We start from the raw sequence: 21,491 nt of genomic DNA, 5'->3' as shown, positions 1-21,491 counted from the left end.
TCAAAATGGTCAGTTTAGATGCCCTTACAACTGCAAGGATATTGGTGTGAACAAATGCTCGTTCTAAACCGGCCCAGCTCATGTGTACAAAATGAACCTGTCTGTCTGCTTAGGAAAGTATAGATCATGTATTTAAATTGGTCCTGGATTTCCAGGATCTACACCATCTTCTCCCACCCAGTACCTAGGAATTGGATCTGATGAAGTGGCCAACCACTTATGGTTACCAGATATCATAACTGGGTTTTCCATCCACCAGGTTTTTGTGAATTTTGAAAATGCACATGTGTGCACAACTTGATTAGAAAAAGGCCAAAATTTGAACATGATGCCCAATGTGAAGTAATGCCACACTTTCAAATCGCATTTAAATTCCAGGTCAGTTATTAATCAAGCTTAAAATTATTTGATGGGGGAATCTGTTCTGTGTAATCTAGACATTAAAGTACAACACCCAACTAAAATCACTTCAGTGACTGAATCAATTCCCATACCAGTCTGCAAACAGCTGGACATTTTCCATCACCCTTAAATGATGAGACATTACCGCACCAACTTGATTGTTGTATCTGGGGGAGTTTCACTGGAAGCAGTGTACAGTGAGTGGGTGTGCACTATCCGGGCTAATTGAACTGAATTAATCATATTTATTCATCTAAACAAGTTTACCCAATTCAGGGTCATTAAGCCTATACAGACAAGACACAAGGCAGGAGTCAACTGTGGACAGACCATCTTACACACACACACACACAGTGCTAACCAAAATACCACCCCACTACATTTATCTATCCTACTTAACATATCAATTAATTGATGTTCTTAATAATAGAATCAATAATTCCAGCAATTGATAAATGATTAGATTAATTCAACTTGATGCAATGTCTAAAAAATGAAGTTGCCCCGATACCACAACCAATATTGTTAAACTATTACACTTTCTCCTAAATGTTTTATACAGTCAAAACAAGATACTTTGTAAATGTCAATTACCCTACAGTCAAAAACAACAAAGAAAATATAGACCAAGTGAAAGTAATACAAGTGTGTTTCATACCTGACAATAACTACACTACATAGCTGTTCACATTATGACATCACATTTGGGTTCCATGAACACGTTCATAAAAACAATGAACAGGCAAAGCGTCTAGAATGGCAGGGCTTAACATATCACCAAGTAAATGATCCAACATGGCTTGGCATGGTACCTACATGGATCTCTGGCTATGATATCATGATGCCACATTCCATTACTGCTGCTGTCAACCCAGATAAATATCAAAAAATGATTATATGTTCCACAATTATTTCCAACTATTTAATCAAGATGTGCAAAAAGAAAAAAATATATAGAAATGTATAACATAATATCACTACTAACATTTGGATGATAAAGGTAGGAAAGGACACTTAATTGAATTAAAAGTTCCACAAACAAATGAAAAACACAAAGGGAAGTAAAATTTGCACTCAACTCCACCCATGTGATAATCATACAAATGAACAAACCAAAAACCCCCAAATGGAATTGCATGTAAATAATAAATCTACAATAAATGCAACCTGTGGTACTAAACTTTATTACTGATAATGTTTTAACATCAGCAACTACTTTTGAGTGTCCTGTCACTTATTCATTGGTTCCAATCATTCTGACTATTTACTCATTGGTTCCTATAATTGGTCAGAAAATGGCAGAGAATAATTTGAACAGGTGATTCTTATCAGGTAAATTATTAGAGACTTAAAGGGAATGCAGGTACGCAGCAGAAATATGTTGGTCTGTGGTTCTTAAGGAGCAAAGGAAGGGCTGTATGAAGTTGTGTTCTGGAGTATCCCATCTATAGCCATGATGTGGAGGCACAGAAGGTATCCATGTGGCAGGGGTCACTTGTTGTGTTTACTTGTTTAAATTGGACAGTGGATTAATTGTGTGTAAATGCTCTTTTGCCTTTTAGGTTTTGGTTACTTCTCAGTGCAGTATTGCTGATGAAGGATGCAGCGGGTCAAGACGGTAAGTTAGATTAGACTATGCACATTGATGCTTTGTGCTTGCTCAAAGTTTTTAAAAAAGTAACTTTTTCCTTGTTTCCATTCAACCCCTGGCCCTCTTCCCAAATGTGGAATAAAATAAAAAAACTGCTCCTCATCGGTATGGTGTAGTAGCATGGGATTCTGTGGCTCAGCCTGTAAAAGCCCCCTACCTTCATCGGCGGCCTGAGGTGGAAGATTTTAGTTCGAGTGTCATAGCCATGGAGACTAGCTCTGTGGTCTCTGACCAAGATGTGAAATTCAGTGAGGTTGATGTTCAGTCAAACTGGGCTTCTGGCAGTCAACAAGGTTCCTCAGAGTTTCTAATTGAACGTGAATCTGCAGGCCCTTACCGGTCTGTTGTCCATCGTGACCAGAAGTTTCCTGGAGCTGTATCTGAAACCCAGCTGCTGGCTTCCTCTTCCGTTGATGCATGGAGCTCTGAACCTAGTGTTGCACTAGAAACCACTGAGTTGTCCAGTAGCCTTTTTAAACAAGGGCAGTTGCACCAGGGTTCTTCTGTCGGCTTGGACTCTGTATCCAGAGCTCAAGGCTTCCAGAGGCCGTACACTGGTTCATGGGTGCAAAAGGAAACCGTCCAGTCTGGTCCTAGCCACAAGGTTCCATCCTCAGGCCAGACAACACGCCCCCCTTATCGTGGTCCATCCCATCATCATCCTCGGGGCCCACAACGTGGCCTTCCTTTACACAGCAGGCCGTTAAGTAAGACGGACCCAGGTTTTGTACCTCAGACGAAATTGAGCCTCTCTTCTCTGGCTAGTGAAAGCCTCAGTGTGGGTCCAGCCAGGGATCCTCAACAAAGCGACAGGTGGCCCCCTACTTTGGTAGCAAGCAAATGGCAGCCGTCTAACCCCCAATCTGAGATGTGGGGTTCTGGTGTCCCCTCCACTGGCTACGACGTTGATGGGGATGATGCACAAAAAAGGCACGGGTTTCCTGGACGCCCACATTCCCAGGATATGCACAAAGGCCAGCACTCCGGCCCTTACCGCCCCTGGCAATGGTCTCCTCAATCCCACATGTGGGGTTCTGGTGTCCCCTCCACTGGCTATGACGTTGATGGGGATGATGCACGAAAAAGGCACTGGTTTCCTGGACGCCCACATTCCCAGGATATGCACAAAGGCCAGCACTCCGGCCCCTACCGCCCTTGGGAACAATCCCAGAGGTGGGGTTCTGGTGTCCCCTCCATTGGCTACGACGTTGATGGGGATGATTCACGAAAAAGGCACGGGTTTCCTGGACGCCCACATTCCCAGGATATGCACAAAGGCCAGCACTCCGGCCCCTACCGCCCTTGGGAACAATCCCAGAGGTGGGGTTCTGGTGTCCCCTCCACTGGCTACGACGTTGATGGGGATGACGCACGAAAAAGGCACGGGTTTCCTGGACGCCCACATTCCCAGGATATGCACAAAGGCCAGCACTCCGGCCCCTACCGCCCTTGGGAACAATCCCAGAGGTGGGGTTCTGGTGTCCCCTCCACTGGCTACGACGTTGATGGGGATGATGCACGAAAAAGGCACTGGTTTCCTGGACGCCCACATTCCCAGGATATGCACAAAGGCCAGCACTCCGGCCCCTACCGCCCTTGGGAACAATCCCAGAGGTGGGGTTCTGGTGTCCCCTCCACTGGCTACGACGTTGATGGGGATGATGTACCAAAAAGGCACTGGTTTCCTGGACGCCCACATGCCCAGGATATGCTCAAAGGCCAGTCCTCTGGCCCATACCGCCCTCCAGGACAGACTGCCCAATCCCAGGTTTGAGGTTCTTATGTGCCCTCCAGCCATCCCTCTGGCAAGGAGGGGGCATGTAAAGGCTACAGCCATTATGACCGCTTGTATTCCTAAGGTACCGATCAATGCTAGTCTTTGAGCACATCAGACTGATGCCAGATGCTCAAGAAGATGCTCCTCCTGAATCTCGTACTGTAATGCTCAACCAATGAGGCCCTGCAAGTCAAACCTCATCCATCTGTTATGAATTGCTCAAAGGACTTTTCAGCAGCTACTCCATTGGGTGGGACCAGGATTATGTAACTTGAGGGTTTGATGCAGTCTTGAGATGCTGGATGGAGTGATCCTTCTCGTTCTGATTTTTGTGATTTAAATAAAACAAATTACAGTATTGCTGTCTCTGATTCAGTTCTATTTGCATTCAAACTGGTCGAAAAGGCACAACATCCAAGTGAAGGTTCGGCAACCACCTGGTTTTGCAATGTGGTGAATGCATGGGCAGTAACATACCATGTCGCACAGCCACTCTGGTCAGAACCAGGCTTCTTTAATGGGGTGGGCATTTGGGGTGAACTGAAGGGTCTTTGTGGGTGCAATATGTGAACCTTTTACCTGCTAGTGTTTTCAAAATGGTCAGTTTAGATGCCCTTACAACTGCAAGGATATTGGTGTGAACAAATGCTCGTTCTAAACCGGCCCAGCTCATGTGTACAAAATGAACCTGTCTGTCTGCTTAGGAAAGTATAGATCATGTATTTAAATTGGTCCTGGATTTCCAGGATCTACACCATCTTCTCCCACCCAGTACCTAGGAATTGGATCTGATGAAGTGGCCAACCACTTATGGTTACCAGATATCATAACTGGGTTTTCCATCCACCAGGTTTTTGTGAATTTTGAAAATGCACATGTGTGCACAACTTGATTAGAAAAAGGCCAAAATTTGAACATGATGCCCAATGTGAAGTAATGCCACACTTTCAAATCGCATTTAAATTCCAGGTCAGTTATTAATCAAGCTTAAAATTATTTGATGGGGGAATCTGTTCTGTGTAATCTAGACATTAAAGTACAACACCCAACTAAAATCACTTCAGTGACTGAATCAATTCCCATACCAGTCTGCAAACAGCTGGACATTTTCCATCACCCTTAAATGATGAGACATTACCGCACCAACTTGATTGTTGTATCTGGGGGAGTTTCACTGGAAGCAGTGTACAGTGAGTGGGTGTGCACTATCCGGGCTAATTGAACTGAATTAATCATATTTATTCATCTAAACAAGTTTACCCAATTCAGGGTCATTAAGCCTATACAGACAAGACACAAGGCAGGAGTCAACTGTGGACAGACCATCTTACACACACACACACACAGTGCTAACCAAAATACCACCCCACTACATTTATCTATCCTACTTAACATATCAATTAATTGATGTTCTTAATAATAGAATCAATAATTCCAGCAATTGATAAATGATTAGATTAATTCAACTTGATGCAATGTCTAAAAAATGAAGTTGCCCCGATACCACAACCAATATTGTTAAACTATTACACTTTCTCCTAAATGTTTTATACAGTCAAAACAAGATACTTTGTAAATGTCAATTACCCTACAGTCAAAAACAACAAAGAAAATATAGACCAAGTGAAAGTAATACAAGTGTGTTTCATACCTGACAATAACTACACTACATAGCTGTTCACATTATGACATCACATTTGGGTTCCATGAACACGTTCATAAAAACAATGAACAGGCAAAGCGTCTAGAATGGCAGGGCTTAACATATCACCAAGTAAATGATCCAACATGGCTTGGCATGGTACCTACATGGATCTCTGGCTATGATATCATGATGCCACATTCCATTACTGCTGCTGTCAACCCAGATAAATATCAAAAAATGATTATATGTTCCACAATTATTTCCAACTATTTAATCAAGATGTGCAAAAAGAAAAAAATATATAGAAATGTATAACATAATATCACTACTAACATTTGGATGATAAAGGTAGGAAAGGACACTTAATTGAATTAAAAGTTCCACAAACAAATGAAAAACACAAAGGGAAGTAAAATTTGCACTCAACTCCACCCATGTGATAATCATACAAATGAACAAACCAAAAACCCCCAAATGGAATTGCATGTAAATAATAAATCTACAATAAATGCAACCTGTGGTACTAAACTTTATTACTGATAATGTTTTAACATCAGCAACTACTTTTGAGTGTCCTGTCACTTATTCATTGGTTCCAATCATTCTGACTATTTACTCATTGGTTCCTATAATTGGTCAGAAAATGGCAGAGAATAATTTGAACAGGTGATTCTTATCAGGTAAATTATTAGAGACTTAAAGGGAATGCAGGTACGCAGCAGAAATATGTTGGTCTGTGGTTCTTAAGGAGCAAAGGAAGGGCTGTATGAAGTTGTGTTCTGGAGTATCCCATCTATAGCCATGATGTGGAGGCACAGAAGGTATCCATGTGGCAGGGGTCACTTGTTGTGTTTACTTGTTTAAATTGGACAGTGGATTAATTGTGTGTAAATGCTCTTTTGCCTTTTAGGTTTTGGTTACTTCTCAGTGCAGTATTGCTGATGAAGGATGCAGCGGGTCAAGACGGTAAGTTAGATTAGACTATGCACATTGATGCTTTGTGCTTGCTCAAAGTTTTTAAAAAAGTAACTTTTTCCTTGTTTCCATTCAACCCCTGGCCCTCTTCCCAAATGTGGAATAAAATAAAAAAACTGCTCCTCATCGGTATGGTGTAGTAGCATGGGATTCTGTGGCTCAGCCTGTAAAAGCCCCCTACCTTCATCGGCGGCCTGAGGTGGAAGATTTTAGTTCGAGTGTCATAGCCATGGAGACTAGCTCTGTGGTCTCTGACCAAGATGTGAAATTCAGTGAGGTTGATGTTCAGTCAAACTGGGCTTCTGGCAGTCAACAAGGTTCCTCAGAGTTTCTAATTGAACGTGAATCTGCAGGCCCTTACCGGTCTGTTGTCCATCGTGACCAGAAGTTTCCTGGAGCTGTATCTGAAACCCAGCTGCTGGCTTCCTCTTCCGTTGATGCATGGAGCTCTGAACCTAGTGTTGCACTAGAAACCACTCAGTTGTCCAGTAGCCTTTTTAAACAAGGGCAGTTGCACCAGGGTTCTTCTGTCGGCTTGGACTCTGTATCCAGAGCTCAAGGCTTCCAGAGGCCGTACACTGGTTCATGGGTGCAAAAGGAAACCGTCCAGTCTGGTCCTAGCCACAAGGTTCCATCCTCAGGCCAGACAACACGCCCCCCTTATCGTGGTCCATCCCATCATCATCCTCGGGGCCCACAACGTGGCCTTCCTTTACACAGCAGGCCGTTAAGTAAGACGGACCCAGGTTTTGTACCTCAGACGAAATTGAGCCTCTCTTCTCTGGCTAGTGAAAGCCTCGGTGTGGGTCCAGCCAGGGATCCTCAACAAAGCGACAGGTGGCCCCCTACTTTGGTAGCAAGCAAATGGCAGCCGTCTAACCCCCAATCTGAGATGTGGGGTTCTGGTGTCCCCTCCACTGGCTACGACGTTGATGGGGATGATGCACAAAAAAGGCACGGGTTTCCTGGACGCCCACATTCCCAGGATATGCACAAAGGCCAGCACTCCGGCCCTTACCGCCCCTGGCAATGGTCTCCTCAATCCCACATGTGGGGTTCTGGTGTCCCCTCCACTGGCTATGACGTTGATGGGGATGATGCACGAAAAAGGCACTGGTTTCCTGGACGCCCACATTCCCAGGATATGCACAAAGGCCAGCACTCCGGCCCCTACCGCCCTTGGGAACAATCCCAGAGGTGGGGTTCTGGTGTCCCCTCCATTGGCTATGACGTTGATGGGGATGATTCACGAAAAAGGCACGGGTTTCCTGGACGCCCACATTTCCAGGATATGCACAAAGGCCAGCACTCCGGCCCCTACCGCCCTTGGGAACAATCCCAGAGGTGGGGTTCTGGTGTCCCCTCCACTGGCTACGACGTTGATGGGGATGACGCACGAAAAAGGCACGGGTTTCCTGGACGCCCACATTCCCAGGATATGCACAAAGGCCAGCACTCCGGCCCCTACCGCCCTTGGGAACAATCCCAGAGGTGGGGTTCTGGTGTCCCCTCCACTGGCTACGACGTTGATGGGGATGATGCACGAAAAAGGCACTGGTTTCCTGGACGCCCACATTCCCAGGATATGCACAAAGGCCAGCACTCCGGCCCCTACCGCCCTTGGGAACAATCCCAGAGGTGGGGTTCTGGTGTCCCCTCCACTGGCTACGACGTTGATGGGGATGATGTACCAAAAAGGCACTGGTTTCCTGGACGCCCACATGCCCAGGATATGCTCAAAGGCCAGTCCTCTGGCCCATACCGCCCTCCAGGACAGACTGCCCAATCCCAGGTTTGAGGTTCTTATGTGCCCTCCAGCCATCCCTCTGGCAAGGAGGGGGCATGTAAAGGCTACAGCCATTATGACCGCTTGTATTCCTAAGGTACCGATCAATGCTAGTCTTTGAGCACATCAGACTGATGCCAGATGCTCAAGAAGATGCTCCTCCTGAATCTCGTACTGTAATGCTCAACCAATGAGGCCCTGCAAGTCAAACCTCATCCATCTGTTATGAATTGCTCAAAGGACTTTTCAGCAGCTACTCCATTGGGTGGGACCAGGATTATGTAACTTGAGGGTTTGATGCAGTCTTGAGATGCTGGATGGAGTGATCCTTCTCGTTCTGATTTTTGTGATTTAAATAAAACAAATTACAGTATTGCTGTCTCTGATTCAGTTCTATTTGCATTCAAACTGGTCGAAAAGGCACAACATCCAAGTGAAGGTTCGGCAACCACCTGGTTTTGCAATGTGGTGAATGCATGGGCAGTAACATACCATGTCGCACAGCCACTCTGGTCAGAACCAGGCTTCTTTAATGGGGTGGGCATTTGGGGTGAACTGAAGGGTCTTTGTGGGTGCAATATGTGAACCTTTTACCTGCTAGTGTTTTCAAAATGGTCAGTTTAGATGCCCTTACAACTGCAAGGATATTGGTGTGAACAAATGCTCGTTCTAAACCGGCCCAGCTCATGTGTACAAAATGAACCTGTCTGTCTGCTTAGGAAAGTATAGATCATGTATTTAAATTGGTCCTGGATTTCCAGGATCTACACCATCTTCTCCCACCCAGTACCTAGGAATTGGATCTGATGAAGTGGCCAACCACTTATGGTTACCAGATATCATAACTGGGTTTTCCATCCACCAGGTTTTTGTGAATTTTGAAAATGCACATGTGTGCACAACTTGATTAGAAAAAGGCCAAAATTTGAACATGATGCCCAATGTGAAGTAATGCCACACTTTCAAATCGCATTTAAATTCCAGGTCAGTTATTAATCAAGCTTAAAATTATTTGATGGGGGAATCTGTTCTGTGTAATATAGACATTAAAGTACATCACCCAACTAAAATCACTTCAGTGACTGAATCAATTCCCATACCAGTCTGCAAACAGCTGGACATTTTCCATCACCCTTAAATGATGAGACATTACCGCACCAACTTGATTGTTGTATCTGGGGGAGTGGGTGAGTGGGTGTGCACTATCTGGGCTAATTGAACTGAATTAATCATATTTATTCATCTAAACAAGTTTACCCAATTCGGGGTCAGGGTCATTAAGCCTATACAGTGAAGACACAAGGCAGGAGTCAACTGTGGACAGACCATCTTGCGTACACACAGTGTTAACCAAAATGTTGCACTACTACAATCATCTACTGTACTTAATATAGTTTACTAAAGTTTATTAATAACAATATTTTACCCTTAATTTCTCAATTACCAGAATTTTTATATTGCTAAGTTAATTCAACTTGAAAAAGAAATAATAGCATTTTGTAAATACCATGTCTGCAGTAGGCAAAAGTAACTTCCCTAAACCACAACCAACACTATTATACTTTCTTGTGCAGTATTTATTTACTGCTGTAAAATAACCACCAGGAGCACCCAACCTCAAAATAAAACCATAATATACCAGTTAAGAGAACATAAGTATTTATTAACTCAGGCATTAAAATACTTTTATCTTGATTTGGCAGCTCGAGAAGAACATTTTCTAACTGCTTCATACACACTAATCCCTTAATGCTACACCCCTACACTCTGGCAGGAAAAGTCCCCAGTCCCAGGTCTTCTCCGCTCCTGTCTTCACAGATTCTCTTGTGATCCACTCCAACACACACACGTCTCAGCTTACAAGAGGCTGAGGAACTAACTGACTAAGAGCATGATAAGGACAGAAAATCATTCAGCTGGGATTAGGACAGAGCATCAGGGGGGGTTAAGAGGAGTCTCCAGAACAGAGGAATTTCACCGTAGATTCTCCGACTGGATCAGCTCTGTGATTAGTTGTATGGTCTTCTCATCTGAGGAAGGAGCAGAGGTGAATACTTAAACCAAAGCTCCTCACTGAGTGCACAGAGCGGCACGCTGGTGAACGGGCTCAGAAGGAAGATGCGTTCTGAAGATGGGAAATACCTTCCATGTGCATTCTGGGGTTCGCTAGTTTCTGCTCCAAAAGCGAATCCATGAGCTGGCGGAGATGCTTAAAAATCACTCCAATTCTCACAGGAGCCTTGACAGGGAAATAAACAATTTTTTTTGTTTTGCATTCAAATACCAGGCTATAAAATAAACACTTCAATGTGTTTTCCTAAGACGTTTTACGTTCAAATACCCTGCTGCAAAAACACATCACTGTATCCGCCAAAGAGTTTTTACATACAAAGATTAGCCTAAACCTAACCCATTAGTTATTCTGGGGTATAGCTCAGATACAACCGCTGTCGAAAATAAAAGCTAAGCTTAACACAAACACAAAAACAACAAAAATCACTCTAACCTGGAAGAGAATCCATCCATCCACAGAGGTGAGTCTTTCACGATGCTGAACATCAATGTCCCCCCCAAACAGCAGGATGGGGAAAGGGGAGACCAGGGTGGTGTCCCTCAGGTACACCTTTGAGTACTTCACCTGGGAATGCACAAGCAGATGAACATGACATGGCTGGGTCTTTCTACCCTAACACACCTGATTCAACACAGCTAAATGAACCTGCTCAATGAATACATGACCAAGCCTATGAAGGGCTTAGTAAACTATCTGAGCCAGGCGTGATAATCTACTCAGGTCCCCAGAACAGAAGCTGAGAGAGCTGGGTTTGGACCTGCCCCAATGTTCTAACACACATACGTCCAAGAGCCAAAGATTCCACTTAGTGAAATGCAGGAGGAACTATTCTTCACATGGTTTCAAACACGCAAAGGACTGCAAAATGAGTACAGGTTTGAACATCCTCTCAGGGATAGAAGACGACCCAACAGCTTTGAAGGTCTGCTCTGTTCTCACCTTCTCCTGGAAGAGGAGCCAGCCGTGCGTGTGGAGGGTGCGGTTGACGGAGGAAGGGTGGACTTGGGCTTTGCCCTGCGCCGTGTCCACCATGCACACCACGCGCTCCTGCGGGTCCACGGAGGGTGTGGCAAGGACACGCCCCACGCTGTCATACAGGCCTGCTGTAAGCACTGCCACCAGCACCGGGATGTTTTGCTTGGGCAGCGAGATGGGGCACTGGGCTTCGCCACGGCGACGGCGCCCACCGGGCAGGACGGTTGACGTGCTGGAGAAGCCTGTTTGCTCCACCATCTGGACCAGCTCCTGTTTCACATTCTGATGGGAAAAAAATCCCTCTAAAGCAGCGTTTAAAAGGCCTGTGTCAGAGGCATCATCCCGCACCACGAGACCATTGTTATTGGTCATTTATTTTCCAGCGCATAATGACAAAAATACTTCTCCGTTTTGTCCGCTCAAAAAGAGACCTCAGAGCTCTAAAGAACAGCTTTTGAGCAAATCAGACATGGGCAGCCCAAGAGAGAATGGGCATCACCTCGATGGTGATGAGCGAAGTGCGGCTGAGGAAGTGCGTCCTACAGTAGGCCATCTCAGAGCGCATGCCTTCCCGGCGAGCACGCTGCCACCTGCACAAGACAGCAAACGAAGAGACAGCTTAAAAAAGAAGGGAGCACCCCTAAAGACCGGACAGACTGAAACTTGTAGATTTCATAGGCTTTTGTTTTTTCTTTGCTCTAGGCTGTTGTCATCAGGGGTTTTGACAATGAAGATGATACCTCTTTAACCATATTGGGAGATTTCAGATCGAAATCAGAGGCACTGTTTTGTATTAGCAAAGGTTTGTTAACCACCAGGTCTCTTCCGAGATGTAGGTCCCCAGGTTGGACAGTTTCCAGCACACCTGGTCCTAGTGTTGGATCTACTGTGGCTGGAACTAATGCCTGCAGAGTATGAGGAGCATGGTGCATTTACCCAAGGTAGGCGTTGTAGATGGTGAGGTGATCGGAGTTGGCGATAGCTAGGGAATCCTTGGCCAGGTTGGCCTCCTCTTTACGGCTCATGGGAGTGGTGAAAGGAGACTTCTCAGATATAGCTGCAGCTATGGTGGCCTGTTGGAATTGAAACGAAGCACTGAAGCTGGGTATGTGAAATCATTTAAAATCTATCAAGACTAGGGGTGACCTGCAATAGTCGCTGATTATAGTCAACTATACCCCTAGTCGACTATGAACGTCATAGTCAAATGTACTATTCTAACTGCATGGGGGTGCCCAAGGATGCTGCTAAGCATTAGTTGTTACATGAAATGTCTTTATTTTCATTATATATAGCCTTTTGTCAAATAAAATCATCCTAATTTCTGTTAATAAATATTTTAAAATTATGTGTGCGCATTAACAATAGGCATCTTCCTTACTACACATTAATAAATCACACCCTGCAGTTGCACAATCCAAATGAGCGGAGCTGAACACGCTACAGGAGAGTCAGCATCTGCAGAGATTATAATGGCTACTAAAAAAACTTCAAAAGTGTGGGAGTATTTTGAAAAATATAAAGATGAATCAAACAAAGTAAAGTGCAAGTTATGTCATCTTTCATTTCACACAACAACAACCAGCATGTCATACCATTTAAAACGCGTAAGGTGAAAAAAAAACAGTTCAGCCATTTGTCGTTTCGGTCATGTCGTGTCGTCTCGGCAAGTAGGCTATTTTTTGTTTGCTTTTTATACCCCGTTACTTGAACCTTTACTTATAATTTTTTGCTGTTCTGTGGCAATTTTTTTTTTTATTTTCAGGCAGGCATATTTTATTTAAAATATTTTTGACATTTTGCACAGTGCCTGTCTGACAGTTCGATATGCGCACTGTACACTGACTTTTTTGTTAATGTTCTCTAACGTTTCATAAATAAATAAATAAATGCTGAATAAAGCTAACCTACCATGTTTATTCATTTATCTGAGTGTTTTAGGTTTTTTACTTTGAAGTGGAAAAAAGTCCTGAATGAGAACGGGATCCTGTTTAAGGTGCTCAAAAAAATAAACCTCGATTCGACTATTAATCGACTAAAGGGAAAATCTGACGAATCAGATTCGACTATGAAAATCCTTAGTTGAAGACACCTCTAGTCAAGACCATCATAAACCATGCAGATTCAGCATAATTCATGCACTGTTTGGCAGATGTAGGAGTGAGGTTCCTTTCCCAGGACACGAGAGAGCCGTCAAGGCCTTTTCTCATGTCTTTAATAATGAAAGCCAAAGAAAGCGAGCTAATCTTCTCATGAGCCAATAAACCACTGCCCCCAGAACCCTCAACCTATGCCTGACCTCGCCCTACATCTACACCTGACCCTGCCTTAACCCCCATGTCTGAACTCACAATTGGCTCCAGGCATCCCAAGATGGCACCAAATATGAGCATCTTGCCAATCTTGACATTGACAGGCAAGCAGGCAAGGTGGTGTCCTAGCGGCGTGAGGGTGTGGCTTTCTCTGTGACAGGCGCCAATCTTCCTCAAGAGACTGACAGCATTACACACAGCCTGCTGCAGGGGAGGGTCCAGAGCACGAGACAGGAAGTCCTCCGGCGAGCCATACTCACACTTCTACACACACACACACACATACACACACACACACACACACACAGAAATACAACTTAATGTGAAATGTACAAGGCACAGAGAAGGAGACAGTGAGTGACTTAAAGATGTGAAACTGAGAGTAAGGGAGTGAAACTCTCTCTGACCTCAGAAGCAGTAGTGTTATCGTGTGAAAGTGTGTACATTTAAGTGTAAACATTTACATCTGAAAAATGGTGAAATGTTCCTTTAGATGACCACAAGCTGTTTATGACTACCATAATTTTTGTAACCAAGTACATTACCATAGTGTCAATGTTACATTAACATGTTTGTTACCATAATGTGCGTGTTCCATTACCATTATGTGAAGGCAGAGCTCCTCTAATGGTACCCTCAGAATCTCAGGTTTGGAGTATTCGTTGAAGCTAATGAATCTGACAGACACAAACCCATCAGGACTGTTATGCACCTTTCACACATCCAAGCACTACAGGCCCATCCCTTACAGGTGAGATAATCAGGTCAATGTCTTTACACACTTGGATTTGGGGTAGAGGCGGAAGCAAAAGCCATTCCTCACACGCCCTGCCCTGCCCTGCCTCTGGAGAGCGCTGGCTTTGCTCACGAAGGTCTCCACCAAGGAGCTCATCTGACTGCCTTCGTGATACCTGAACACCAGACAAAAACACATCAGAACCTACATTTAAGTGTGCTGAGCTATGGTCAGTTTGAGCATTTTTACATCCTAATATACATGTACAAATAAGCTGAATAAACCTGATTATAGCACAGCTCTCAATCTAAAATGATTTATAGATATGGGTTCACAGACTGAATTTAAAAAGCACTTCACTGTAGTAGCCATATCTAACCCCGTGCATTTGAATCGAGAATAAATTAAAAGCCAGTGAACTTGGCTGACCGATTCTCTTTCGTTTTCCCTGTGTCAATGACAAACACCACATCTGGAATGGTCACTCCAGTCTCAGCGATGTTTGTGGAAAGCACAATCTGAAAACAAAACAAACAGGACATTTTCACTACTACAGCCCAATGTGTCTAACCACTGCAGTTGCCATGTCCCCACTGTACCTTTCTCACACCAGAAGGGGGCACTCTGAAAGCAGCAGCTTGGTCCTGAGAGGAAAGCGTAGAGTGGAGAGCTACCAGCATGTATCTACAGCAACAGAGAAATAAACAGACATATTAAATTGTAGCATTAAGACTACTGATTTGGCACCTGACAGAGAAGAGTCTAATCTGGATGTAGGAAAGTTTCAGTAAGGTTCACCTGTCCTTGGAGCTGAATCTTTTGTCTGTGGTCAGTAGGTCATAGAGCTGCTGAATGTGAGCCAATCCAGGCAGAAACACCAGCACAGCGCCATCTACTGTCCCAAACTGGGGTGCTTTATCTGAAGCCAAGAGATGAGGTTACCAGAGTAAGAATTTGATTATCAACTAGCACAGAAGAAAGAAACAAGTGTGCACATGTGTCTGTGTTCATTCTCTACAAATCCAACCTCGACAGCAAGCTCTACCCAAGGCAGTCTGAGCCTGTGTGGTAATACTCAGGATGACCCAGGTCAGTCTGTGCAGTAATACCCAGAATTACCCAGGTATGCAAGCAGGTCCAGGGTGAGGTCCATGTTGATCTTGTTGGGGTTCATGTGCTGCAGTGCGTGTCGGGTGCGGCTGCTGAAGAGGTCCAGATCCGAGCCGAGGTCCCAACTGGGATCAGCGTCCCGGACAATTGTCTCCTAAACATGCACGTGCATGCGCACACAGGCCTAATTCAGTAACAGTGCTTCGAAACTTCAGTCGGAAAGACGGTAAGCGAGTCCGTCACTCCTACCTGGTGTTGGACAGTTCTTCCTCCTTTCTGTGTGACCAAAACACTGACCTCTTCCTCGTCCTCCACAGACCTCTGGCTGTACTCGGAGTCCTGATCCAGGACGTAGCCCGTTGCCTCCACAACATCCTCCAGGTGAAACACCTACCGGGTTCAAGAGCAAAAGCAAAACTCAAACTCTGTCCCCCTCCATCACAGAGGACAACTGTCCCCCTCCACCAGAGCCCCAGCACCACAGAGGACAACCGATCCCCTGCACCACAGAGGGCAACCGTCACCCTCCACCCAAAGTTTACTATTACTCTAGCATCCCTACAACATCCCTTCAGTTGTGCAGACCGCAGGTGTATATGGTGTAAGTGTATATGGAAATGGACTATTCAAGAACAGGGGAAATGAAGCATCAGTATGTCACACTGTATAGCACAACACTAACACAACACTGTAGCATGGGCTCACAGCACCACCACACGTTCATTGCATGACTATAATTTGAAGATGAACACTTGAAGAGCATTAAATTCCTACAATATGTATGAAACTCCTCTAAACCGAATTCCTGTGCCCCACCTGAACAGGGAAGGTCCTGCCAGAGATGGTGAGCACAGGGCAGTGGTTGAAGTATCTGGCAAACTTCCCACAGTCAGCAGTGGCACTCATCAGGAGCAGATGCAGGTCGGACCGCTTCTGGACCAGATCCCGCAGGATGGTGAGCAGGAAGTCCGACTGCACGCTGCGCTCGTGCACCTGGAGGTCAGGATCACACGCACGCACACTTACACTTTAGACGTCTCCCTACATGCACTGATGCAACCTGTGGCCTTTAAAAGCCAGACCAATCAGGGAGCAGCATGGCTCCTAAGTGGGTATGGGTGGGGCCAGGAGCAGGCGTGCTCACCTCATCTACGATGACGTGCGTGAAGGTGGTCAGGAGGCGATCCTGCTGCAACTTCCGGAGTAAGACGCCGGTGGTGCAGTAGAGGAGGCGCGTGGCCTCACTGGAGCGACTCTCCGCCCGGATCTGATACCCACACAGGGAGGTCTGCAAAGCCACGCCCTCCGCCATTAGAGCCACAAACACTGCCAACCACTCACAGTAATATTCACCCCATTTAAAAATATTATATAGCTTATTGGTTGATGATATGGGATGAGGGAGTTGTTTTGATAGTATGAAAATGGCATAATACTGTAAATGTTGCAAATAATACTGCAGATATTGCAAGGCAAATGTGTGGATATCAAGTCATCATTCATTGAGGAAAAAAACTTCTTGTTAATTCCAGTTCATTCATACCAATATTGTTTACTAATGCTATTACATTATGAAATAACTGGGTGGTAAAGGTGTGAAATCGTCATTCACGAAAATAACTCTTTAAAGCTAAAATAATACATGCTAAACAGGCATTTTAGATTAATACTTAGGACATAAGAAGCATTACAAAGTAAAAGCCCTAGCTGGCTTCAGCTCTATGCGCTGGATGTTGAATGGAGATCCAGGAGGTTCACCTTGGCCCCAGGCCCATCCTCACAACCCATCTCCTCGCTCACTCTGCTGGCAAGACTCATAGCCGAGATCCTCCTGGGCTGAGTGACCACCACATTACAGGGCTGCGCCTCCTGCCCCGCCCCCAGCAGCTCCTCCAGGATGAACTGCGGTACCTGAGTGCTCTTCCCACTGCCCGTCTCGCCCGCCACCACCAGCACACGGTGGCGCTGCAGAGCCTCCAGCACTCGCGCCCGCTGCTGGAACACAGGCAGCTTTTCCCGCTCCGACCGCATCCTGTGGGCCTGCTCCGAATCACAGAGCCTCAAGAATAATGACCGCAACGCCTCTTCTGGCAGGGAGCCACGCCCTTTGAACCGGGACCCTGTCTCCTCTGGCTGAGGGCCACTCCCTCTACTCACAGGCTCCGCCTCCTCCTGGGTAGCCAGGCTCTCCCAGGAGTCCTCTGGCTCCTCTGTGAGGGGCGGGGACTCGAGCTGGCCATGAGCCTGTGGGTTGTGGAGTTGCTGCTGTTTGAGGCGGGCGAGGAGGCGGGCGATGAACTGGTCTCGGGGTTTGTTGATGGCTGAGCGGGTCTCCTCCTCCTGATGCTGCTCACTGTCCCTCCACTCCAACCACACGTCACGGTACGGAGGAGGCAGGAGCTGGTGCACAGACTGCAGGGACACACACACACACACACACACACACACACACACACACACACACACATTGGGAGACAGAGACATGAAAGAAAGTGAAACATATGAGTGCACATGGCAATTAAATGTGTCTCTCACGAGGTTGTCCGAATGTCTCTAAGAAATACGTTTGCCACCGGGCAGCCAAGGGTTTGAAGCCAGGGGGTCACTGATTTCTCTACTGACCAGTTTTATTGCAGATGCAGCACAAGTCTGGACTAAGGTGGATTTACAATTTTACAATCCAGCTTTCGATTAAGAGATACATGAGTAGATAAACTGCCTGGTCACACACACACACACACACACACACACACACACACACACACACACACACACACACACACACACACAGAGAGAGAGAAAACCCACATCTGCCCCTTCACCAGCTTACAGAAATACAGTGAGCTTCCACACACGCACACACACACACACCTGCCCCTTCACCAGAGTGTAGAGGGCCAATGTGGCCCCTAAGTGTTGAGCCTGCATGCCGTCCTCTGTCACGATGGTGGGACAAACCTCCAACACATCATCAGCCCTCTGAATGCGAACCCTGATACACACACACACACACACACACACACACACACTTTAAAGTCCTGGTAACATTTCTAAGTAGAAAAGTATCATGTGATAATGAAAGAAAAAATGTCACACACTTGCATTTCCAGTATCTCCCAGCTGGAACCTTCTGGAACGATGGTGCGGGGCTTCTGGGGAGGTTCTTCCTGCACCAGTCGATGAGGAATTGTTTGGGTGACTTGCCAGTCCAGCTGCGTCCCGTGTAGTCAAAGTTGCGAATGTCTTTGGGTTCCTTCTTCTTCTCCACTGAAATATCAATGACCCATGGAGCCCAATGGAGTCCAGCAGAGAGACATGGTAGAGACATGGTCCTTCAACATGTACTCAGATCAGAAGACACGCCAACATCTGACTCAACTCTTCACACTATACACACCAGTAGACCTGCTCATAGCAGCAGAATCTCTGGCCTAATGATGGAGAACTCCACTACTGCTGAGTAGCAGAAGTAATTAATAGACACACTGACACATCATCTCCTGTCATCGCCATAGTAACACCCTAGAGTTGTGCTCACCTTTTTCTGGTGTAGCTTTATCTGTCTGCTCAAACAAGCTGAAGCTGAGCTCCTCGTTGGCCTCAGTTACGCGAGCGGCCGGCTTCTCCGGCTTTGGGACGTCTGTGATTTTGATGGCTGGGTTGAACATGGGGTGTGACTCCAGCGGCTTCATCTCTGAAACAGGTGAAACAGGGTCAGAGGTGAGGAGTGGTTTATGTCATGAAACGTGGTCAGAGGTCAAACACGCTCAGAGGTGAAAGGTGAGAGGTACACACTAGCGCAGAGTCACCTTGCTGAATGACCCGGATGCGATCCTGGGCGCTCCGCTGGGCTGTCTTGTCCTTCTTGGCCTTGGCGTCGGCCGCCATCCCCCTGGCGTCGTACAGCTGGGCGGTGAGCACCAGGTAGCGGTCATTCTACGAGAGCACAGGACTGCAGCATCATCACCAACGCACGAGCACCATGCAGAGTAGGCCCAAGTCCTGCAGGACAGCAAACCGGAATCGTGACTAACCGGATCAAACTTTTCGAACGGCTGCGGAGTCTGGGAGGCATCAGCGGTCCTGGCCTCCTCTCGGTCGCTCTCGTCAGAGGACTGCTCCGCATATCTCAGGATCCACTCCTTCAGGTTCACTGCTTCCTCCCTCACCTGGGACCAAGGACACATCTCCCATTACTGAGACTGCCTACACTTCAACACACTCCAAAAAGCGTCTCCAATAGGCTGTGGGTTTGTAGCAGGGGGATTCTAGACTCAATTCACTCAGGTGTCAGGTGTGAATACCTTCCAACCCATGAGAGGCACAGACTATTTAAATAAATAATAATGTATCAACTGGCCAGATTAAAGGCACTTTGAAGAATGCTACCAGTGTGAAGAACTGTACCAATAAAGTCACTGATTTGAACAGTACTTAAAAGCACTAACCTGAATGGAGCTTCCCCAAAAGCATCATGACACATACAAAAAAAGCATTTAGTGGTTGAGTATCACACTTAACACTCTCACTCATTTAAGATGATCTTAACTCCACAATGCCATTGGGAAACAAGGCCATGTTCTATTCTGCAGTGACGTGAAGGTTTGTCATGTCTTTTTTTGTTTGTGGTTTTCTACCTTCGCTCTCTGCTTCTCTTCCTGGTTGGAGGCCTCTCTGCTGAGTGTTGGTTGGCTTTTATCTGGTTTCTGCTCCTGGAACCTGGGTCGGCCTGTGTCGTTCTCTTCACACATGCGTTGGCTGAATCCCTCAGGCAGCTCGTCTTTCAACAACATTAACAAGTGTACTCTGATTTCAGGTTTGAAGCATTCAATATCAGATGTGACAGTGGACATGTGCCATGAGACTTTTTGTTTTGTTTTGTTTCCTTACCATCTTTGAGGTTCAGGCAAAGCCAGTCTAGTGCTGAGTGGAGATCACCACCATAGAGAACACTGCTCTTCATGGCTTCTTCAATGTGCTCCGTCTTAAAGTGGAACTTTTGCAGAGCTGTGTACAAGTCCTACCCAAAAATAAGCCTGAATTTCAGCATATACGTAAACATTTTCTTTTCTTAGAGATCAACATAAATGCGAGCAGTGATATGAAACAACAATATTTCCATTACCAACAGCTTTTTAGTGGTGAGTCTTCCTGATACTGGCTCTTTGTCGCCATGTCCTTGTTTGTAGTCATTGATCAGTTTGATAACTTTTTTTTCCAGCTCCGGCTGAATAACCACCTTCAAAATATTGCACAAAGCAATAAAATTAATAATACCGTGGCATTCACTGCGACATTCTATAAGTTTCAGAGCAGAATGTAAAGCACCGTTTCAACTGGGTTTCTTACTTTGAGGATTGACTTATCAGAGACCCCACATGTGTCTACCTGCGAGGTGTTGGTGAGGCCATACGTTTTCGGCACTGGAGATAAAATGAATCAAACACAATTACGGCTCGATGCTGACAGCATGACTTTCTGGTCTCTATCTGTGTATTTGACTAGAAGAGCAAAGTGTGATGTCAAACCTTTTGCTTTATTCTCTTTGGCAGGGGCTTTAGTCGAGTTTGGTCTCTGTTGCTGCTTTTTTATTGCAGGGTCCGGAGTTCCTCCGTTCCCCGTCGCTGGCTCGGTGCTCCGGGGCACAGCCGGTGATGCACACGAGGCTTTCTTCTTTTTCCCTCCCATTAAGAATACAGTGGGACTTCGTGCCTATTATTCCTAATGAATAATAAACAAGCTGCCGGTCAGTTATTATTTAAAAACACGTAGAAAAAAATCATAACCCATATTATTACATGCAATGACTGGTTAGAAAACCATCACAACTCAATGCGGCACTGTGAAACCAGTAACGCTTAAACAAATTCCACAATAAAGGTTTAGCACTATATATTTCCTTTTCTGTCTGTTCATAGTTAAATATTCTCCAGTGAAATTAATTAAAATATATAAATCCATACCTTTCTTGCATTGCTATATAATTACCTGTACTATTTTCCCCCTCATCCAAAATTCGATATATTTTATCCTTTTATTTTCTATTCT

General features: G+C 45.6%; 3 protein-coding genes across 6 annotated transcripts; 2 read left to right on the top strand and 1 right to left on the bottom strand.

The window, feature by feature from the left end:
* The first annotated feature begins 1,754 nt into the window (after positions 1-1,754).
* Positions 1,755-4,188, top strand: LOC143525609 (uncharacterized). Of its 2 annotated transcripts, none has more exons than XM_077019777.1 (3): positions 1,755-1,875; positions 1,965-2,020; positions 2,173-4,188. In XM_077019777.1, the coding sequence occupies exon 3, from the start codon at positions 2,962-2,964 to the stop codon at positions 3,934-3,936; it is 975 nt and encodes a 324-aa protein (XP_076875892.1). In that variant the 5' UTR covers positions 1,755-1,875; positions 1,965-2,020; positions 2,173-2,961; the 3' UTR covers positions 3,937-4,188. The 2 variants fall into 2 exon arrangements, with proteins under 2 accessions (XP_076875892.1, XP_076875891.1); XM_077019776.1 differs by having other exon boundaries at positions 2,170-4,188.
* A 1,987-nt stretch (positions 4,189-6,175) lies between these two features.
* LOC143525608 (uncharacterized) lies at positions 6,176-8,609 on the top strand. 2 transcript variants are annotated; one of them, XM_077019775.1, is made up of 3 exons: positions 6,176-6,296; positions 6,386-6,441; positions 6,594-8,609. In XM_077019775.1, the coding sequence occupies exon 3, from the start codon at positions 7,383-7,385 to the stop codon at positions 8,355-8,357; it is 975 nt and encodes a 324-aa protein (XP_076875890.1). In that variant the 5' UTR covers positions 6,176-6,296; positions 6,386-6,441; positions 6,594-7,382; the 3' UTR covers positions 8,358-8,609. The 2 variants fall into 2 exon arrangements, with proteins under 2 accessions (XP_076875890.1, XP_076875889.1); XM_077019774.1 differs by having other exon boundaries at positions 6,591-8,609.
* A 1,278-nt stretch (positions 8,610-9,887) lies between these two features.
* dhx29 (DEAH (Asp-Glu-Ala-His) box polypeptide 29) lies at positions 9,888-21,489 on the bottom strand. Of its 2 annotated transcripts, XM_077019773.1 has the most exons (28): positions 21,407-21,489; positions 20,972-21,164; positions 20,793-20,866; positions 20,569-20,682; positions 20,334-20,463; positions 20,081-20,223; positions 19,478-19,612; positions 19,253-19,379; positions 18,982-19,137; positions 18,542-18,710; positions 18,315-18,435; positions 17,202-17,855; positions 16,588-16,731; positions 16,260-16,436; positions 15,693-15,833; positions 15,453-15,597; positions 15,132-15,252; positions 14,933-15,017; positions 14,763-14,851; positions 14,380-14,508; positions 14,199-14,274; positions 13,637-13,861; positions 12,222-12,358; positions 11,785-11,875; positions 11,250-11,567; positions 10,743-10,874; positions 10,379-10,475; positions 9,888-10,266 (listed from the first exon to the last, which is right to left on the bottom strand). In XM_077019773.1, exons 2-28 carry the CDS (start codon positions 21,129-21,131, stop codon positions 10,211-10,213), a joined length of 4,146 nt encoding a protein of 1,381 aa, XP_076875888.1. In that variant the 5' UTR covers positions 21,132-21,164; positions 21,407-21,489; the 3' UTR covers positions 9,888-10,210. The 2 variants fall into 2 exon arrangements, with proteins under 2 accessions (XP_076875888.1, XP_076875887.1); XM_077019772.1 differs by lacking the exon at positions 21,407-21,489 and having other exon boundaries at positions 20,972-21,285.
* Between the last annotated feature and the right edge of the window lie 2 nt (positions 21,490-21,491).

Source organism: Brachyhypopomus gauderio, chromosome 10 (assembly GCF_052324685.1).
Source record: "Brachyhypopomus gauderio isolate BG-103 chromosome 10, BGAUD_0.2, whole genome shotgun sequence".
Lineage (NCBI taxonomy): Eukaryota > Metazoa > Chordata > Actinopteri > Gymnotiformes > Hypopomidae > Brachyhypopomus > Brachyhypopomus gauderio.
Note: the sequence above shows the minus strand (reverse complement) of the source record. Positions and strands in the feature narration are given on the sequence as shown.